General features: G+C 37.8%; 1 protein-coding gene across 1 annotated transcript in view; it reads right to left on the reverse strand.

Annotated features, from left to right (window-relative positions):
* susd2 (sushi domain containing 2) overlaps positions 1-19,560 on the reverse strand; it is a 30,169-nt gene that overhangs the window by 2,102 nt on the left and 8,507 nt on the right. The window contains exons 9-14 of the mRNA XM_036143571.1: positions 18,775-18,918; positions 18,259-18,411; positions 14,753-15,004; positions 13,268-13,546; positions 12,793-12,969; positions 3,841-3,937 (exon numbers count right to left, since the gene is read on the reverse strand). Of these exons, the coding sequence (XP_035999464.1) occupies positions 3,841-3,937; positions 12,793-12,969; positions 13,268-13,546; positions 14,753-15,004; positions 18,259-18,411; positions 18,775-18,918 (1,102 nt within the window). The remainder of the gene's footprint in view (positions 1-3,840; positions 3,938-12,792; positions 12,970-13,267; positions 13,547-14,752; positions 15,005-18,258; positions 18,412-18,774; positions 18,919-19,560) is intronic.

Consider the following 19,560-nt stretch of genomic DNA (forward strand, 5'->3'; position numbering starts at 1 on the left):
CTGTATTAGTGCAGCTTTGCTGCCGACACGCAACCCAGGCAAGATCTGAAATACAGTAAGACCCCTGCTGCTCACATCCTGCTCCGCTTCTGATGTTGCAGAGAAGTCAATCTGTCTGCACTTGTTTGAAGAGTTCGTGCATGGCAGCTAACCACTCACTCAGAGAACAGATCAGATGTCTCTGGACACATTTTGACAACGGTAGGTGTTGCATTTTTTGGCAAAGAGTGTCTCGGGACTCTGATACAAGCCTGTGCATCTGCAGGATTTCAGACACTTCTCCCCTTACACCTGGCCTCCTGTGATCCAGGCATCAAGAGGAGGCAGGTGGGCTTTCTTTTTGCCCTCATGACCCCAAAACAAAGCAGTTTCAATTGAACGCCTGCTTCGAGAGCTGCTGACAGTGTGAAGAGGCCTCATAACTTTGAACATTCGTCTTTTTTCTTCTCTCCCACCAGAGTTATAAAGTGGGAAAGCCCAAATGAAGTCAGTGAGCCCATAAAAAAAAGGCCTTTAATTTGTTTGTATTTGCCCAGGAGCTACTGCTACCATTTGGCCTCTTGTTCCTCTGGACTACAGTCATGAATATAATCCCACAGGGTATTTGGTTTGATCAGATCAGAAAGAGAATTTACGAGCAACATTTAGGAGGCCCGAGCTGTTGGATATGAAATGAGCAGGTGGGATTCATTGTCTTTGTACCTCAATGCTTGCACAGCAGAAAGGTGTCTTGGAGCGAAATGGGAGGGTAGGAAGACGTCTCGCTATGTAGCAGTTTTCATAAGATAACAAGCCGCTCTCCGGCTTTGAACGTATACAGCAGAATGAAAGATATATGGCCGGCTGTAGCTAAAACACGCAATCTTTTGTGACTTTACTCATCGTTAGACTTGTGAAAGTTATTGTGCAGTTATTGTTCATGCATAAAGGGAGATACACGAAATAACTAAAAGTCACAGTGTAGGTAGTTTCTACTTCAAGTTTTGAAAAGTAAGGTATTTAGCATTTTTTGTCCAGCATCCAAAAAAACCATCAACCCATTTTATGCAAAAAAGTAAGTCAACATGAGCTGAATGCAAAGGTTCTTCTGTGTATTCCTTTTTTTATTTCAGCTATAGCATGATTAGGATACTTTATGTATAATGATCATAAACGAAACAGCCACATAATTTCAAAATCTATTAAGAATCTTCTCATCTTTTGACCAATCTTCATGACAAATAAAAGCCAAAACAAGATTTCTGCAGATGTTTCAGGCTTTAGATCATCGAGTACAAAAGTGGCTTTAAAATCTCTGGAATTAATAAGAATAGAAATAAAGACTTTTCTGTATTACAGCGCCCCTAAAGGTACATGGAGGAAAAAACTAACTTTTCCGAAATCTCGCAATACTTTTGCGGGATTCCGCAATAGGTTTTCCTATGTCAGCGAACCGGAAACAGACAGTTTATTGACAGTAGAGCGGCACAGAGTAACAATAACAGAACGCTCAATAAAGCTGTTATGAATCAGAGAAATAAAACATTATATCCTGGTTGTTTCACAAAGGTTACATCTCTGATTCATAATAACAGCTTTATTGAGCGTTCTGTTATTGTTACTCTGTGCCGCTCTACCAGTTCTCTCTCTTTGGCTCGCTCTCTCCCAACCGCACATCCTTCTTAACGCGTAGTCCATGCTCTCTGCACTTTGCATACATCCACCGGGACCCGTGAAGCTGAGCAGAGTACTGTAGTTCGTTGCTGATGAATTCAACCAGGACCGCAAGATCACAGTACGCTTTACGACAAGAAAGTGCCCTCGCCCTGAGTATTCTTTTCAAATGTCTCTCACTTACGGCAAATCCATGTCTGCAGCCAAGTATGGATTGTCTTTACATGTCAGGCCAGTACCAAAATAGAAATCAATCAACTGTCAATAAACTGTGTCTGTTTTACTTCCGGTTCGCTGACACAGGAAAACTTTTTGTGGGATCCCGCAAAAACTTTTGCGAGATGTCGCAAAAGCGTTTTTTTTCATCCATGTACCTTTAGGGGCTCTGTAAACAATCACCCTGTAACAATAATAACTTAATTTTTGAGTCATGCTGAGCAAATAACTAAAATCTGAAAAGTAGCAATCCCACAGGCACTTATAAAACAAATATAAACGAGTATTCTCCTGTCCTTAGTTTTCTTTTACATCCTAACTTTTCTGCAAATCCACATTTTGCTGTAGAGCTAATCGTACTTTGTTCGTTTGCACATTCTTGTAAATAATCATTCTTGTTATTTTTTTATACATAAATATTGCTAAACATTTTGCACATTTCTTTTAGTCACCCTGCTCATTTGCACACGTCTTTGATCTTTCTTTTTATTTTGCTACAATAACTGTGCAGTATTTATTTCTATTGTTGCACATTCGCCCTTTTTTGTTTTTTTTTTGTTTCTACATTCTATCCCTACTTGCTTTTATTCCTATATTTTATTCATGTAAAGCACTTTGCATTGTCTCTGTACTGAATTGTGCTATATAAATAAATTTGCCTTGCCTTGCTGCACAGGTTCCTGTTACTATTTTTTATTTTGATATTTGTTACCTTTGTGTGTATCTAGATGCCTCCATCTTCATTTTCAGGCACACCTGAATTTTCCTACTGTAGGGACGACAGTGACCTAGCATTTAGGGAGTTTGTCCTGAAACTGGTGGGTTGCCGGTTCAATCCCCTGCTCCTGACTCCGTCGTTGTGTCAGCCTGCCCCAGAGCAGCTGTGGCTACAATGTAGCTTACCACCGTCAGGGTGTGAACGTTTGTGTGAATCACTGAACGTAGTGTGAAGCACTCTGGACTTGATAAAGCGCAACGCAAGAACAGCCAAAAAAGGATGTTTCTATTTTATTCTATATTACTTATAAGTTCTTGGTTGCTGAACATATAAGCATGATATAAATATCTCTGGTGCACCAGAGTCCTTTTCCAGGGAGTAGCAACAAACTCACACAACCTTTTTAAATTTTTCTCATGTCCATGTAATAATTTAGCTTTATTGATCTCACAATGGAGAAATTCCCTTCTGCATTTTAACCCATCCCCTTTGGGAGCAGTGGGCTGCCACTGTGAGGCGCCCGGGTAGAAAATACTCAAAAGTAGTATCAAAACAGAGAGTAAACCTTACAGTGCTTACAGAGTGTTTGTCTCAAAAATCAGAGAGTTGTGGGTTCAGTTCCAGCTTCATCCTGTCACATACTGATGTGTCCCTTGGCAAGGCACTTAACCCCAAGTTGCCTGTCTATGTGCATCAATGAGTACAACTGACTGGGTTGTAGCATAAAGTGCTTTAAATTATCTTTATGACTTTAAAAGCGTTATATAAATCCACATATTATTTACCACAGCAGTGGCCATAATGAACAGCAAGTTGCTCCACAAGGAATTTTTGTTTTTTATAGCAGCATTTTTAACTCGGGTATGTATGAAAATATGTTACTGACTAGTTGAAAAATGGGTACAAAGCACAGATTAAAAAAGCAGAATAACTCCACAGTTCATTGGTGACAAATAGATGATCTACATCAGCTGAAAATCCCACAGTATGAACTCAGCTTTAGGGAAACTGAATCGGTGATTCAGATCTTTACAAAAGTTATAAATAAATTGACCAATAATGTACGCATCTCAGGTCCAGTCAGGTCAGGATAACTTAATTAAGGGAAATTTGTTACTTGTTAACTTTATTATTTATTGTTCTCCACTCATAGCAATGAATAAGGTTTCCTTTTTCATCCATTTATATTGTTTAAAACATTTAATTTCAGAGCGAAACAGCACAGGGACAGAAAAAAATTGTTTGCTACCCACCTGTCTTTTTTTCTGTTGTGCAGTTTTATGGTTATTCCCAAGGTGACCAACGCAGAGAGGGACCCGAAAGCCCCCAGAATAAACCCCACTTTATCATCTGGAAAACACAAAGCTTGATATTAGTGACCGTTTTAATCATGGAACGCTGCAATGCACATATGCTCTCAATATAAAACATAAAAGGTTATCAGGAAAGCACCTATTGAAGATTTGGGAATGATAAGTTATGACCCCAGGGGGAGATTGGTCACTTAAATCAGTTAGTAAGTCTATAGGATAATCATTATATGATAAGAGATGGATTCAAAGTGCTGCCTACAGTCAGTGGCACCTCAATAATATATACATACAAAATATTTCAGTTGGCTCCTAAGAATTACTGGAAAGTTAAATGTGGGGCTTCCTTATTGTTACATTTCTAGTTGTATTAAACATTTTCTCATTGCAGATATCCCAATTTTTCTCCCTCTTATCTAAAAAGATGAACACATACTTGCCCTTACTATAGTTGCATGTTTTCTTGTCTTTCCCACTTTGAAGAGCAGGTAAGTGAAATTTTCTCCACGTTCTCAACTACTTTGAAATCTATCAGTTAGAATTAATTATTTAAGGTATGTCTTTTTTCTTTTTTGGGAATGTACTCCAGTTAAAATGTGTGTTACTTTAAACTGTTCTGTGGAAGAGTATGTTTCTACAATAAAAAAACATTTAAAAGCTTTAAAAGTATTAATATGTATTAAAAGTCAATAGTTAGGAAAGCCACTGCAGTGTATTTATCCTTCCTTAATACACCTTCCCTTTTCAAGACCGAAGAAATAAAAAGAGCCATTATATTAGTTGCTACACCGTGAACTTTAACACTGAGTGATTACTCAATACACCACAGGAATTAAGCTAATAATTACACCAAGCAATCTTTCTGTCAAACACCGCCCACTCTGCCCAGACCAGTTAGCTGGCTAAGATTTCAAACGTTTTTTTAACACTTGAAAAGTTGCCAAGACACAAGTCAGGTCCCACCTTCCTGACAAAACCCCCAAAAAAGCTTTTCCTTCTGTTGCATAACTGTGTTGTTTGAACCAGTTTTTACCTATTATCCTCCATCAGACAGAAAAAAAAATCTAGAAAGAGGACTTTCATAAACAATAATACACAGAGTTCAGAATTACATAGATTTCTGCCACCGACACATTTAATCAAGGAGGCATGGCTACCCTTGCAATGTCATTCCCCTAACTGGGAAAATTAGACCACTGATGGTAGTGGTGCAGACTACTGATCCATTCAGGCCACGGATCAGAATGATTTGCCTAATAACAGCATTTACTGCAAGATCAGTCATTTTCTGTAGCCGAATTATTTAATTTTAAATTGACAGCAGAAATTGCAGGACCTTTTCATCTTGCCAAAACCGATAAAAACTTTGTATAATATACATGTATATATGCATTTACATTTTAAGCTTGTAGACATTCTCAGAACACAGATTTTCACAAAGAATATTCACAAGGGTTTTCATGAAGATAAAACCCAGCTATACAAAAGAGGTTCCGGTGTGTCTGTTATGATCACAAAGCGATGAAGACGAAATCAAAATAGCTTCAAGACGAAGGTGATGCTGGATGGACTCAAGCAGGCTCACTTTGAAGGATTCTTTCAGCAGCGTCTTTCACACGTGTTTTGATCCAAGATTTCTTCAAAAACATATCTGAAGAGGTTGAAGGATTTAGAAACTCTTCCAACCTTTTATAAGAACTGACATCAGACCTCCAAGGGACCCGGTCATATCACCCTACTAAGGGAGGATGCAGATGTCAGCGCGGGAGAAGCCAAGCGCTTCTGTCTCCAGCTGAGGTGGGGTTTGGATCGGCATGAGTTTAACATCTTAGTGCTGCTTTTCTCAAATGTTTAAACTTGTCCTTTTCATCTATCAGTGGTTTTACTATTGAGACTGAGTGGAAGTAGTTAGAGGATATGGTGTATTACTTTGATTCAAATTACAATCAGAATGCAAGAACATGGAAAATAAGGAACATTAAAATCCAAAACCTCATGCAAACAATTTACAGACGTTTCTAAATGAGCCAGCTTTGCTGTAAAAAGATACTAAAAGGCTGGATCGACTTTGAGACGTCAACAGACCTGGACTGTTCTTTATAGACGGCATTCAGAAGACCCACAGATAGAATTAAAACACACTCACTTGTGCATCTTGTTGTTTATAGATCCAACATTTGCAACGCATACATCACATTTGCTTGTACATGTCAGAGTGCTAACCTCTGCGAAACACATTCCTGTCTGGGGCCTGACTTTCTGACTGCAGACAAGGTTGATCTTGTCCACGGACATCTGCCTACACACACAATCCTCAGCTGTGCCGAAAATAATTTCATCTCTGATGGCCCAAAAACATCTGACCTTTTCCGAGTTGTCTTAACATTATACTAACCCCTACAGACCCTAATTCAGGCTGGAGGAAACCACCACCCCCACCATCAAAACACTTAGCCTGCAGAAAGGCAAGAGAACGTGGAATAGGTATCCACACTGCAAAAAGGGAATTAAAAGTAATATTTTTCCTTGATTTGCGCATCTAAATAGGACTATTTACCAATGGGATGAGTATGTTTATCCCTAAAATAAGATAATTAGATATCCTGCACTTGAAATAAGATGATGGAGATGAACTGTTCTTATTTCAAGTGCAAATATCCTATTAACTGGGCAAATAGTCTTATTTACCTGATCAAATCAAGTAAAAATACACTCATTTCAAGAGAATTTGACATACTTTTAGTTGCCTTATTGGAGTGCAGCAGTGGGATCTGACAAATAACTGAGAAAAGCAGATATTAGGGGTACTGGGGAGAGGGATTTCTGGATAAATGATGGATACACTGATCATGCTGCTTGTCAGTTCTTCATGCAATCTCCTGGGTTTCCTTAGATAGGACCAATTTTTGACCAATCTGCCAGTATGATTTGATAGAATTTGACTTTGTAAAGTGCCTTAAGATGACGTGTTGTGAATTGGCGCTATTTAAATAAAATTTAATTGATTTTTTTTTTCAGTAAAAGATGAGAAGTTTCATTGAGAGCTGCTGATTTTTCTCTAACTGGTAACTGTATCTGTGCTGGGAGCTTCTGCTGTCACCCGAGGTGTACCTCACCCTGCATGACTTACCTTCATCAATGCAACTATCCTTGGTATTTGAAACAGGTTAAGTGAAGACTAAAGTCAAACAATGCTCTACATAAAGACTTTAAACATGCTCAGCCCAGACATGACAGAAAAGAAAACAGGACAAACCGACTAAAAGCGATATTCTGCACCCGCGCCTGGCCTCAGTCTTTGCATCAAGGTTCACTTGCAAGACATTTTGTAGAAAAACGCTAACCTGCAGCAGAAGCTGTAAGAGATTAAGAAAATTCAGGCAAAAGTAAACATCAAGGTCGAGAAAAGAATAACTTTTCCATTACTACAAGATCTGAATAATAGTGAACTATATTAAAGCCACAAAAGGTGGGAATTAATTCATCAAAAGGTCCGTGGAGGAGACCTTCTGGAGTGGAGATCTTATTTTCACTGACAATAAAAAAAAAGCAAAAACCATGACTACTTTTTAAGTCTCTTGATGCCCCTGGTCGGCATTTTAAAAGCTTCTTCTGCACAAAGTTGACTCGTTGGGAGAAAACTTACCAGTGAAAATACAGAGGCCTGATTTTACAACCTTTTGGAACATGTGGCTGGCAGATGTCTAAAACCAAATCAGGAAAGTATTTCATATTGAAAAGTGACAAGATTAAGCCAGGCTTCTACATTTGTATAAATGTACAACACATATTACTTAGAATATGAAATTTACTGATTGCAAACTAATCAGAAGAATCAGAGTCAGTCAGAATTCATTTTTAATGTCTTCCTCTTAGCAGGTGGGTGTGGATCCCCTTTGCCAACATCTGCAGCATTTTACAGTAACACATTCACATGAGCGCATTTAGGACTGGGTAATAATCCTTTTGTGAACCTTGAACAGATCCAAGCGCTCCCTGGTAGCGTTAAACGGTGCTCTCTTTGGGAGGGACGGCTCAGTAAACTGAAAATCTCTGTGAGAGAACTTCATTAAGCAGAAAAGATGTGCAACATTTGCCCTAAAAGGCAAGAACTTGGCGCCTGCTGCATGAGTGCACATGTGGGTGTGGTTCCGGCTGTTATGCACACAAACTGTATGTCTTTCTGACGACTCGGTATTAATAATGCAGCGCCTTGCAAAAGTAAGATAACTTTTTCAATGTATTTGGGGGAGTTTCATTGGCTATACCAAAATAGAGTCATAATACACGCATCGTTCTTAAAATCATTCACAAAGTGCATTCTGCCCTTTATTTTCATGACTCTAACTAACTTTCCGGTCGAGGACCAAAGCGTCAGACTAGGCGGACAAAGAGAAGCTACCATCTAAATCAGGGGTTACCAACATGGCGCCCACAAGCATGTTAAAGAAACAGCACAACCCTCCAGTGAGCTGCATTTAAAATGCTATTTTATTCAGTTGCTCTCCATTTTTAACCATATTTGCATTTAAATAGATTTAAAAATGACAAAAGTATTAAAAACATATTTATACTACATACAGTTAAGGTGAGCTTGGACTCTTGTAGTTCAAAGGTCAGTACTGGTAGCCCTTCGTATGACACGATACCGATTAGCTCTCAATTTTAAAAATGTTAGTGACCCCTGGTCTAAATGCTTATAAAGGTGCTTGAGTTAAAACCAAAGTCAAATTTTCATTCAACTTCATTCGATACTGAAGTTTTTACTTGGATTTTATTTTCAAAATAAATTCTGTTTTTAAGGTAAAACAGAAATTGGTGGAGTAAATTTTACTTCCGATTATTGACTATGGTGATGTATTATACATGAGCACTTCTGTTCAATGTCTTCACATGCTGGATAGCGTGTATCATGGCGCTTTATTACAAATCATGGAGCCCTAACTCATCACTGTCTCTTGTACGCTGAGGTAAAATTGCCATCTCTGCATGTTTGCCAGCTTGGCCATTGGTACGTTTTGATTTTCAAGGCTATTCTTAAGTTGACAGCACCTTATCTTTCATTATTGTTTACTTTAAGTAACAGGACCTACAGTTCCTCGGTCTTAAGACTTTTTAAATTTTAGTGTTCCTCGTGTCAGAACAGAAAGAGGGAAGAAAGCTTTTAGCCTTTCTGCTCCAACTTCATGGAATACTTTGTAATTGAAGCTTAAACTTAGAACTCTAGTATCTCTGAATGTATTTAGGACCAAGATAGATCCCATTATGTTTAAGTTGCGGAAGTGCAATTGTTTTACTTGAGTCATTTATATATGTTGTATTGTAAGTTTATGGTTATTTTGTGTTGTAGTTGACTCTCTGTATGCTGCCAGCCTTGGACAGGTCTCTCTGGTAAAACAGTCATTTGATCTCAGTGGGACAAACCTGGATAATAAAAAAAGGTTATTATTATTATTATTATGAATGAGGGTAGATTTATTAAGAATTGCAATATAATAAGACACAGAATATGTGAGCAAAGAGAACAGGATTCAAATAAAAATACATGAAATGGTTGCTAATGCTATGCTATTACATAACTGATATGAAATGCTAACTGTCGTGGGACGTCATGACCTATTTTTTCAACATAGTTTCATTGAAACATTAAGCACAGGTTTTACTAGAAACTGTCAATTTAGTTGACAATGTTGAGCTGGTGGACTATGATAGTGAATTATTTTAACCTCTCTGAGCTGAGCTATTCCCTGGAAAAGGTGAACTTGCACAACTCTCTGCCTGGACTCACTGTCAACTCTTCTGACAGGCAGCGGCGGCTCTTTGAAGTGACTGACAATGAGTCGAACTGGAAGTGGCGGTATTTATTGTTCAATGGCACGTCCTTTTCAACTTAATTACGACTTCTTTTGACCCTGCAGATCGTGCCGCGGTGATTCATATGAGGGGAGGAGGAGGAGGAGGAGGGCTGCTGCTCAGTCTGTGTTTAGCATTGTTTACTTGGCCGGAGGTCACATCTGAGCAGCGGAGGAAAAGGAAACGGCTCCTGCATCACCTGCCACCGAGCTCCTCAGGCCGCGTTGACAGTTGTTAGCTCCCATTTGTGTAATGAGAGCCACGGAGCGAGAGCAATCACTGTCACATACTACCGCCAAAATGGCCCAATATTCTGTGTTAAAGTGAGTAAACGCAGTTCTCTCTGGGGAATCCTTTAATCATGCAACCATGTCTTGGTGGAGTTACGTGACATTGAACTAAGATGAATAATTATTGGTATAGAAGGCTGAAAAAAAAATTAGGATTAGTCAAATGAGTCCAACTAAGATGAGGCAGGTTGTTGCATCACCGTACAAATCAAAATTTAAGTCATTTCAAGCATTCAGAGTTATTAGCTAACAGCTAATATGAAGCAAGAACATCAGAGAAAAGCAATAATGTAACTTAGAAAGTGCAACACAAACACACACATCCATGTTTAATGTACATAATGAGGACAGTGCCTTGACTTCCATTCATCTTCAAACTTGTCTATGGCCTAATCCTGATTTACCCTAACCTAATCCGAATTGGCACTTTAGTCCTAAACCAAACCCCTAGCCCAGAAAGAAGTAAGGACCTTTTTTCAGTCCTCACTTTACATCAAAGTCCCCCTTTTACTAGTTAAATTAGTAATAAATGTTCTCATTCAGCTGCAAGTACAAGAACACACATAATCTGAGGTAAAAAGTGCCATCTGCTGGCCCGGTTAAGAAACTAAACCACACCGCCTTTACCACCCTGACCATGTGAGTTCATGGTCAGGATGAGGACTAAAAAAAAGGGACCCAGGTGTTTCCAGTTCCCCAACACGCAGCCGCTCTAAGCTCAAACGCTTTTAGCCGTGTTACTAAAGGTCTGCATGAGAACCGAGCCGGCTCAGTCTTTGCTTTGAAAGAGACTGAAAAGAAGAAAAGTTTCACATCAAGGATGCAAGAAGTGCTTCCAATGAATGTAAAAACACGCTGCTAGGTTTTAACCTTATTTGGGTGAAATTTTGCTCTTTTGGAACAACATAAGAATTTAGTTCGCTAGTAGAAAAAAACAAAACAAGAAAAATAATTGCATGACAAACAAACATTATGTCTAAATTAAATTGCATTTTCTCGTGCACATGATCAACTGACACATCATTAAAATATACTAATCTTTAATCTGTCTACTAATCTTTGTGCCAGATACCACTCCAGTCCCTTTATTAAAAAAAGATCACATAGATTTTTTTGTTTTGTTTTTTTGTGCTTTTGAACTCATGTGGTAAATTCACTGCTAGAGGGGCTCTACTGAAGTCTGTTTCTGTTTTAGGATTTCTAAGGTAATCTAAATTTAATCAAATTTGCTAAATCTTTTCACTATATCCATGTGTGCAGCAGAAAAAAGGAAAGACAGTGCAGGAATAAAACAATAATGACAACCCAAAATTAAGCATAAAAAGTATCAACTCAGTTTTGTTTAAATGCCGAGAAATAAACTTGTTTTTTAATTAGTTTTAATGCTTAGTTTTGGTGAGATTCTGATGTGAATGACTATGTTGTGGTAGAGCTGAGGGCCAGTTACAGTGAACGTCTGCTGTCTCTACTCATTGGTACATCCAGGAACATCTACTCTCCTGACTCCAGTATTTCCTAGAACTATGCAGTCAGAAGGGGGAAGCCCATTCATGCCTTAAAGCCAAGCAATAAGCTCTTAAAATGGATTCTCCAAGGAGAATAAAGAATAAAAAACAAGTCTCTGATTCATTCAAGTAGGGGCTCGGGCACCAAGATGAGATTCAAGATTGTCAGCGTAGCAGTGGAGTGACATTTTATACTTGTTTAGCATTGAACTGTGAATGAAGGGTAAAGAGAACAAAGGTTGACCATGAATGGAGCTAGGGCTGGGCAACATGGACCAACAAATTTATATCTCAATACTTTTAGGGCTGAATGCCGATATCCGATATTTATCCCTATATGGTTTTCATAAAGTAATTTTAAAAAAGCATCTCTGAATTAGGGCTGGGCTTTACTGTATTGTTTTATCGTTAGAGAAAAATTTCTTATTACGATAAGAAATCAGATTTATCTTGGGAACGATAAATTCCAACTAGTGGTGTTTGAGAACTCCCCAAACTGTCAGTATTATCAGGATTGTTATTTTTGACTGATGGTTTATTCAGAGCATCAATAGAAATCAATACATTTAAAAATATAATTAAATGCAGTTACTGTGTGTGGTTTAGTAATAAAAATCACACTTAATTTTATGTAACTAGAGTCCTCGATGAAACATATTTTGAATTTCATTGTAATATGTTATTTTTAAAACGTTTTTAAAGACAACCTTTGTCTTTGTTGGGCTATAATTGACATGCAGTCAGCCACGCAGTTACCTACAATAAGCTCTAAATATTTTTTTTATGTTTATCTCAACATTACCACAATATATCGTGATAAAATTTTAAATAAATTGCCCACCCCTAATCTGAATTAAAGCTTTATCCCAGATGTCTACAGATCTTCCTTATTTTAAAACAAAGATCTGTAGATAAATAAGATAATCAGCTGATAAATAACCTACTGGAATACATAAAAGTATAATTATAACGCACCAGAAACCATCTTGATAAAATCAATGTATTTTCTTTAAAGAAAATATTGATATTTTTAAAATCTCGAAAATCGGAACCCCATGGAGGAAAATTGATGATAACAAATAACCCAGTATAACAGTTAATTTGCAGTCTTTCAGTTTGGTTTAGATTTTACCTGGTTTCTAAAGCCACAAGTTTTTTTTAAAGCTGGTTACATTGACAAAATACTCCAAAAGAAAAAAAAAAAAACAGGGATGACTTTCCTACATTTCCATTTTCTCCAAACCCACCTGTAATACAGTAAGGTTGCTCTCCAGTCCACGTCCCCTCCTCCAGACAGGTGCGCTCTGTTGACCTGTACAGTACATAGCCTTCATTGCAGGTGAAGCCCAGGGTTTTTCCCTGCAGGTAATGTGTCCCATTTTTCTTCCCATTCCTGGGTGTGGGAAGCCAGCCACATGACACCACTAAGGAGCAACAATATGTCAAAAAGTCATCACACAGTCACAAAAGAAGCCCAGATTTAAAATAACTGATGCTTCTGCTTTATAAAGTGGTAACGGTTGTGTGCGCATGATAAATGCAAGCTCTTAATTATCCAGATCTTCCATTATAATTTATTCAATTTATTATGTTGTTGCCATCAAATCGTACATTTGGCATATAGAGTTAAAACCTAATGCATACAAGGTTTCCCCCCGGTTTTTGCCCATGAGCTGAAGGAAATTAAAGATAGACGGACAATGAACGTGTCACATGTGGTACCTGGCTGCAGGGCCTCTATTAAAGCCTGATGATGTTGATGGGCCTTGAGTGTGGCGTTTCCCACCGCCAGGCTCCGAGAGATAAGGGTATCATGTATACAGAACTGCGCCCCTTCTCCCAAACACATCGACAACATGTCTGCTACCAAGGGGTCATCGTGTTTCACAGGGAGAGAAAAGGCCGGAACAAAAGCAGCGTCGTGGCTTGATGGAAAAAAGTATGAATCCAAAAGGTAGTGGGAGTCATAGGTGAAAAGGGAAGACGTCTTTGATATGTTCCCTGGAGCAAGAAATGGACAATATCAGTGAAGTTTGGGGTTTTTGGCTGTTGAAACAAATCACAGATTTTAAAACATGGATGAATAAGTGACGACATGCATGAACAATGATTGTAGTTAAAAAACAGGAAGTGAGAAGGGTGAACTGAATCACAGTACATATATAGATAGATAGATAGATAGATAGATAGATAGATAGATAGATAGATAGATAGATAGATAGATAGATAGATAGATAGATAGATAGATAGATAGATAGATAGATAGATAGATAGATAGATAGATAGATAGATAGATAGATAGATAGATAGATAGATAGATAGATAGATAGATAGATAGATAGATAGATAGATAGATAGATAGATAGATAGCCCAATGGGACAATTTGCATTATAGACAAATAATCCTTATTGGTTAGTATATAGGACTATTGGATTGTAATTACTATGTTGGATAGAGGCTAAGTAAAGGCAGTGTAGCTGAAACCAGTCCTAATCTGACATAATTAGCCAAATTTATTCTCCTTATTTATTGGTAGCCCGGATTAACTTTTAAAAATCCGTGAAATTAAATTATATTTTGTTGCATTAGCATTATCTCACACTGAAAAAGAGCTGCAATTCCCTAAGAGTGAGCTTTGGACATATTCTTCTCACTGTTTGTAGTGGCGAGGAAATCTGGGGTTCTCATCCAGTCTTTGTTTACAACGCTTTCAGATATTACTGTACTCAGTCAGCATGTGTAGCCAGGTAACTATTTTTCTGCAGCAATTTCTGACCCATGCAGATCATCACACATGTATTTATGGTTATCTCCTCCATAAGGCACCCAGCTTTTTAGACCATGTCCTGTACTTATAATGCCAGGGTGTGGAAGCACACCTGTGTACCTGATTCAACATTACAGCCCCTTCAACAGGTTAAATATGTAAATTAGGTCAGCAGCTGTTCAAAAATGGCACTGTGAGCAACACCTCACTGAAATACAGCCAAAAATTTGACTTTTATTTCACATAATTTTATTCAAAACCCAAGCATTCAAAAAAATAATAATATTAGATTTCTATGCTTTCTGTTACCCTTGAATTTCTCCTGACTCAACATTCCTAATGTCTAGCTTTCATGTCACTTTAGGGCGAGTAAGGTTTGTAACAGTGTCTCAGTCTGATTATTTATGGACACAAGAGATCAACAGCTCCTCACACTCACATCCAGCTCCAAAGGTAAAGACGTCCTCCGGCGTGGCGTTAGTGGAGGATATGACCTTTCCAGACTGGGTCGTCAAGTCGTCTGACGGGTCAGAGTTCATCCGGCCAAGCAGACCTCGGGTTCGGTTGGAAAACTCTGCTGGAAGCAGGACGGTGGCCTTCATGGTCCCTTCGTGCAGGCGGAGCTCCACAGCAGCACCAGAGGAAAACATCACTGTCACGTTCTGAGGACAGGGAGCAAATACAAAAACACCTAAAGAAAAATAAGATTTTGGTCAAGATTTGAACACACAATTACCTAATTCAGACATAATAAATAATGTAAAAAGTAAACCACTATAATACCTTTATACGTAATATTTCTATGCACACACGTAGTTCTTTGTCACATTTGAAAGTAATAATGTCAGTTCTAACTGGGACAGAAAAAGGATAATTGTGATGAAGAATCACGTGGTGAACTGATGTTAACAAGTATTTAATTTAAGCACATCACCAAAATTCGGAAATCAAAAAACTTAACCCTTAACTGTTGCTCTTTTTCCCCACCAACGTTTCTAAATTTATGCCAAATTGCTAACATCGTTATGGAAAACAAACAGTTGCGGCGCCTTAATAAAACAAATCAGATGTAAATACTGCCATCTAGAGGCAGGAGTAAGCAACTACACCTGTACTCTGCAAGTCATTAGGGCAAGAAATGTAACATCGAAACAGCTCATTTATCTTACTTATCAAAATGGTGAAGATGGGACATTAAGCTATTCATTTAATGTAGATGTGTTCTGATCTTTATTAGTCAGGAAATGACAACAATAGAAGAAGTTATTTATGGCCAAATCTACCTGTACAATAATTAAATATGTCAAAACAACTGGAACAGTGACAAATAAGGCTGAATGATGAAGTTTGTCTTGTCACCTTGAGCTGGTTGAGAAAGGAACCTGAGATATCGCTAAAGTTTATTGTTAGAGAACTGGAGTTTAAGCCATTGCAGTGCATGATTAATATGTTTGGTTTTACATTCACACACACACACTCATCTTTGAAATGAAAATAAAAATGTGGGGAAAAAGGCCACTTTGACAAACAGATAATCTTAATTCCATCTGGCTCATCTGTTTTATTTATTTTATTTATTTATTTATTTATTTGACAGGGACAGTACAATTAAACATTGCAACCAAACAGGTGGCCGATGTCCAAGTACATAAGGCTTGTAGCCATGGGCTAATTTGCAGCCTTCGTCCCTGGTTAGGCTTTTAAAAGGTGTAAGCATTACGGGGAGGGAGGTTAGTAAAAACACACAAATACATAAAAAACAAGAAAAGTTAAAAGAAACAATACAGTACAAGCCAGTTTAGTGTTCACACTTTTGATTGTCTTTGAGCCATTTTTTCAATCTTGTGGAGAAAAGTTTAACATCAGTCTGTGACTTAAGCTCCAGAGGCAAAGAGTTCCATAAATGTGATGCTTTCACTGAGAAGGCGGACTGACCCATAGATGTCCGACATCTTTTAATCCTGCAGTTCCCACTAGCTCCAGCTCTTGTCCTGATTCCTTCATTTGCATACTTTAGAACAAATTTACAGATTACTTCAGGGGCAAGACCATTAAGGCATTTAAAAATAGCTTTTAAAAATGAGAAATTTATAAAATTGTCAAATGTCATCATGTTGTATTTTTTAATAATTTTGCAGTGATGCCACTTTACCGGTTTTTGATCGAATATTTTTAGTGCTTGTTTGTAAAGTGAGAGTAAAGGTTTTAAAACAGACTTTGTGGCCTGGGCCCAAACGATGGAACAATAAGACATATGGGATAAAATCATTGCATGTAAATATACTTGTGCAGCTTGATTTGATACACATGGTCGAATCATTCGAAAGCAATTTATATTTGTCTTTATAGTTTTTGTCATTTTCTTAATATGGGCATCAAATTTCAATTTTGAATCTACAACTACCCCCAGATACTTAAATTCACCAGCCGGCTTTATTTCATGTTGATTAATAATTATTTTGAGTTCATTGTTTGTAATTTTCTTAAGGGAGAAACACATGGAGACAGTCTTGGTGTAATTCAGAGTTAAGCAGTTATTTTGGAGCCACTCTGATAAGATGCACAACTGTCTGTTTAAAAGATCAGAGGCCTTTTCAGGTGTGTCTGCTGTCACATAAATTATTGTATCATCTGCATACATTTGACAGTTGGCATCTTTGCAGATGTTTGGAATATCATTTATGTACAAACAGAAAAGTAATGGGCCCAAAATGGACCCCTGTGGTACACCCACATTACATTTTTGGATCCCAGATTTGACGCCATTAATTTTAACGCACTGATGTCGTTGCTCAAGATAAGATTTAAACCAACTTAGGGTTTGTTTCAAAATATGTAGTTGTTCCAGTTTCCTGAGCAGAACTGTATGATTTACAGTATCGAACGCTTTTGTAAAATCTAGAAATACTGCCCCAACACATTTTCCTCCATCCAAACTACTTTTTATGTATTCCATAAAATGGCATACAGCCATTTCCGTGGAATACCTTGGTCTAAATCCAAATTGTTTGGAGTTAAGTATTCTTTTCTCCTCTAAATAGGCCATTAATTGTTCAGCAACTAGCTTCTCTAGCACCTTAGAGATGACAGGTAGAATTGCAATGGGTCGATAATTACAGACCGCATCAGCTGATCCAGACTTAAAAATTGAAGTCACAACAGCTGTCTTAAAACCTTGTGGAAATTCACATTTTTTAATTGACAAGTTCACTAGATGAGATATTGGTTTTACTAGATCTGCACTATACTTTTTGATTAAAAATGTATCTAAACCAAATATATCTTTTGCTTTGGATGAATTTAATTGATTGATAATTGTCCTTATTTCACTTTGGTCAACCTCTTTGATGTGAAAAGGTGAGGCTGAATCTTCAGCAACATTTTTTGGAGGTAAAATTGGATTGAAATTTCCAGCAAGTTGCTCTACTGAATTAATAAAATATGAATTGAATTAATTTGCAATTTTGGCAGAGTCATTGCAAACCATTCCATTTATATTGAGCTTTGTTACACATTTTCTTAAATTGCACTTGCGATTGGTCAATTTGTTAATCTGCTTCCATATTTCTGAGCTATTTCCACTTGATTCAGCAAACAATTGCATAAAATATGTGGACCTTGACTTTCTGATTTCATTAACAACTTTATTTCGTAGTCCTTTAAAGACAAGTGTGTCTGTTTGCAATTTAGTTTTTAGTGAAATTTTCAGTGAAATTTTACAGTGAAATCTGTGACAAGGTGTCACTGTTTTAACTAGTAAGTGTTCAAGCGCTGAGTCAGAAAGTTGAGACTGAACTTATTGAACTCAATCAGAAAGTGAAGAGTGAAGTGTTCACTTCAAAAGCACTGGGTACTATTAAAAGCTCTGCCTCCTCTCACTACTACAATAATTACTGCAGTCCTACTGATTCAGAATGGGGTCAAAAGAAACAGAAAGCAGTCCACCTTGCAGATCCATCCACCTTTGTTCAGTAAAAGGCAGGATCTTCTGGTTCCTCAGCACCTGAAGACGGTCGCCTGCACTTCGTACCTCGATGACATCAGAGGAGATCTCCTTCATGACCACTGAGGACAGCCTGGTGGCGTCGACCAAGGTGCCTTATTGGTAAACGCAAATATCCCTTTAATCAAGCAGCATACGTTTCAGAGTAAACAATTCGGTTATTACTGCTTGGGTCTGAGCGATTTTAAATAATTCGGGGCATATCAAGCAATTCTGGTCACCCACAATCAATGAATGTTACTTTGTTGTTGTCTATTCTTAGAAAAAGCTCTGTGGCGTTACCAAGCTGCTAACTAAAGTAGACACAATTAAAAAATAAATATATTGGAAACAAAGAATGTTCTCTCTGCAGGACCCCCGGTACAGTCTGCATCCAGAGAAAGCTAAAGTGTAAAATAGTATAATGGGACCGTACAACATGGGTACAAACAGGGCAGAGGCATCAAATGTGGACTCACCATTCTTAAGCTTCAGCTGTTCTGTTCTGGCCTGAACGCTCAGCCCCTCGTCTGCTGAAAACACCAGGTAATATTCTCCTCTGCCGCAGAAAGTGTAGCTGAGGCCGTCAAACGTTATGAAATGCAGATCCCCGAAGACAACACCTGCCAGGCAGCAGGAAATAAATTCTCTGATAGACTTAAATCCACATTATGGAGCAAGCATGGTTTCGATGTCTGGCTCATGTTGTGTGATCTAATATTTTCCACCTCTGGGCTCCCAGTAATGAAATCTGTAACTTATTTACTCCTGTACACTGATTTGGTTTCGCCTGCTGCTCTTGGGTCCTTTTTGTAGAAATTTAAAAAGAAGCAAAAGCAGCCAGGTTGTGATTAATCGTTTCATGTGACGATAAGATTAAAAAAAATCTTACCCTCTAAAAAGATTAAAGATTATAATGAAGTACAGAGTCGCTTTTCTCTGACATGGTGCTAACAAAACCATAGCACATTGATAATTGCTGTTACTTTACTATTTGTTTCTTATACTTATGGAAATTATAGCACAATTTTACTAGCAGTTTTAAAGTGGTTATTTCAGAAAATATATAATTTTGTCGTCCTGCTGTTTATAAAGTTTTATAAGTTAATATTAGCTGTTAAATTACATGGATTCTCTGCTCCAGGAGCCGGCCTGCAGTCAGTTGCTTTACAGACGTTGTTTTAAAACCATTACCTTGATAGAAGTGATTGGGTTGTGCTTCTTTTTGTTTTAGCATCATAACTATTTGTGTTTTGCATGATTGG

Source organism: Fundulus heteroclitus, chromosome 12 (genome assembly GCF_011125445.2).
Source record: "Fundulus heteroclitus isolate FHET01 chromosome 12, MU-UCD_Fhet_4.1, whole genome shotgun sequence".
Taxonomy (NCBI): Eukaryota; Metazoa; Chordata; class Actinopteri; order Cyprinodontiformes; family Fundulidae; genus Fundulus; species Fundulus heteroclitus.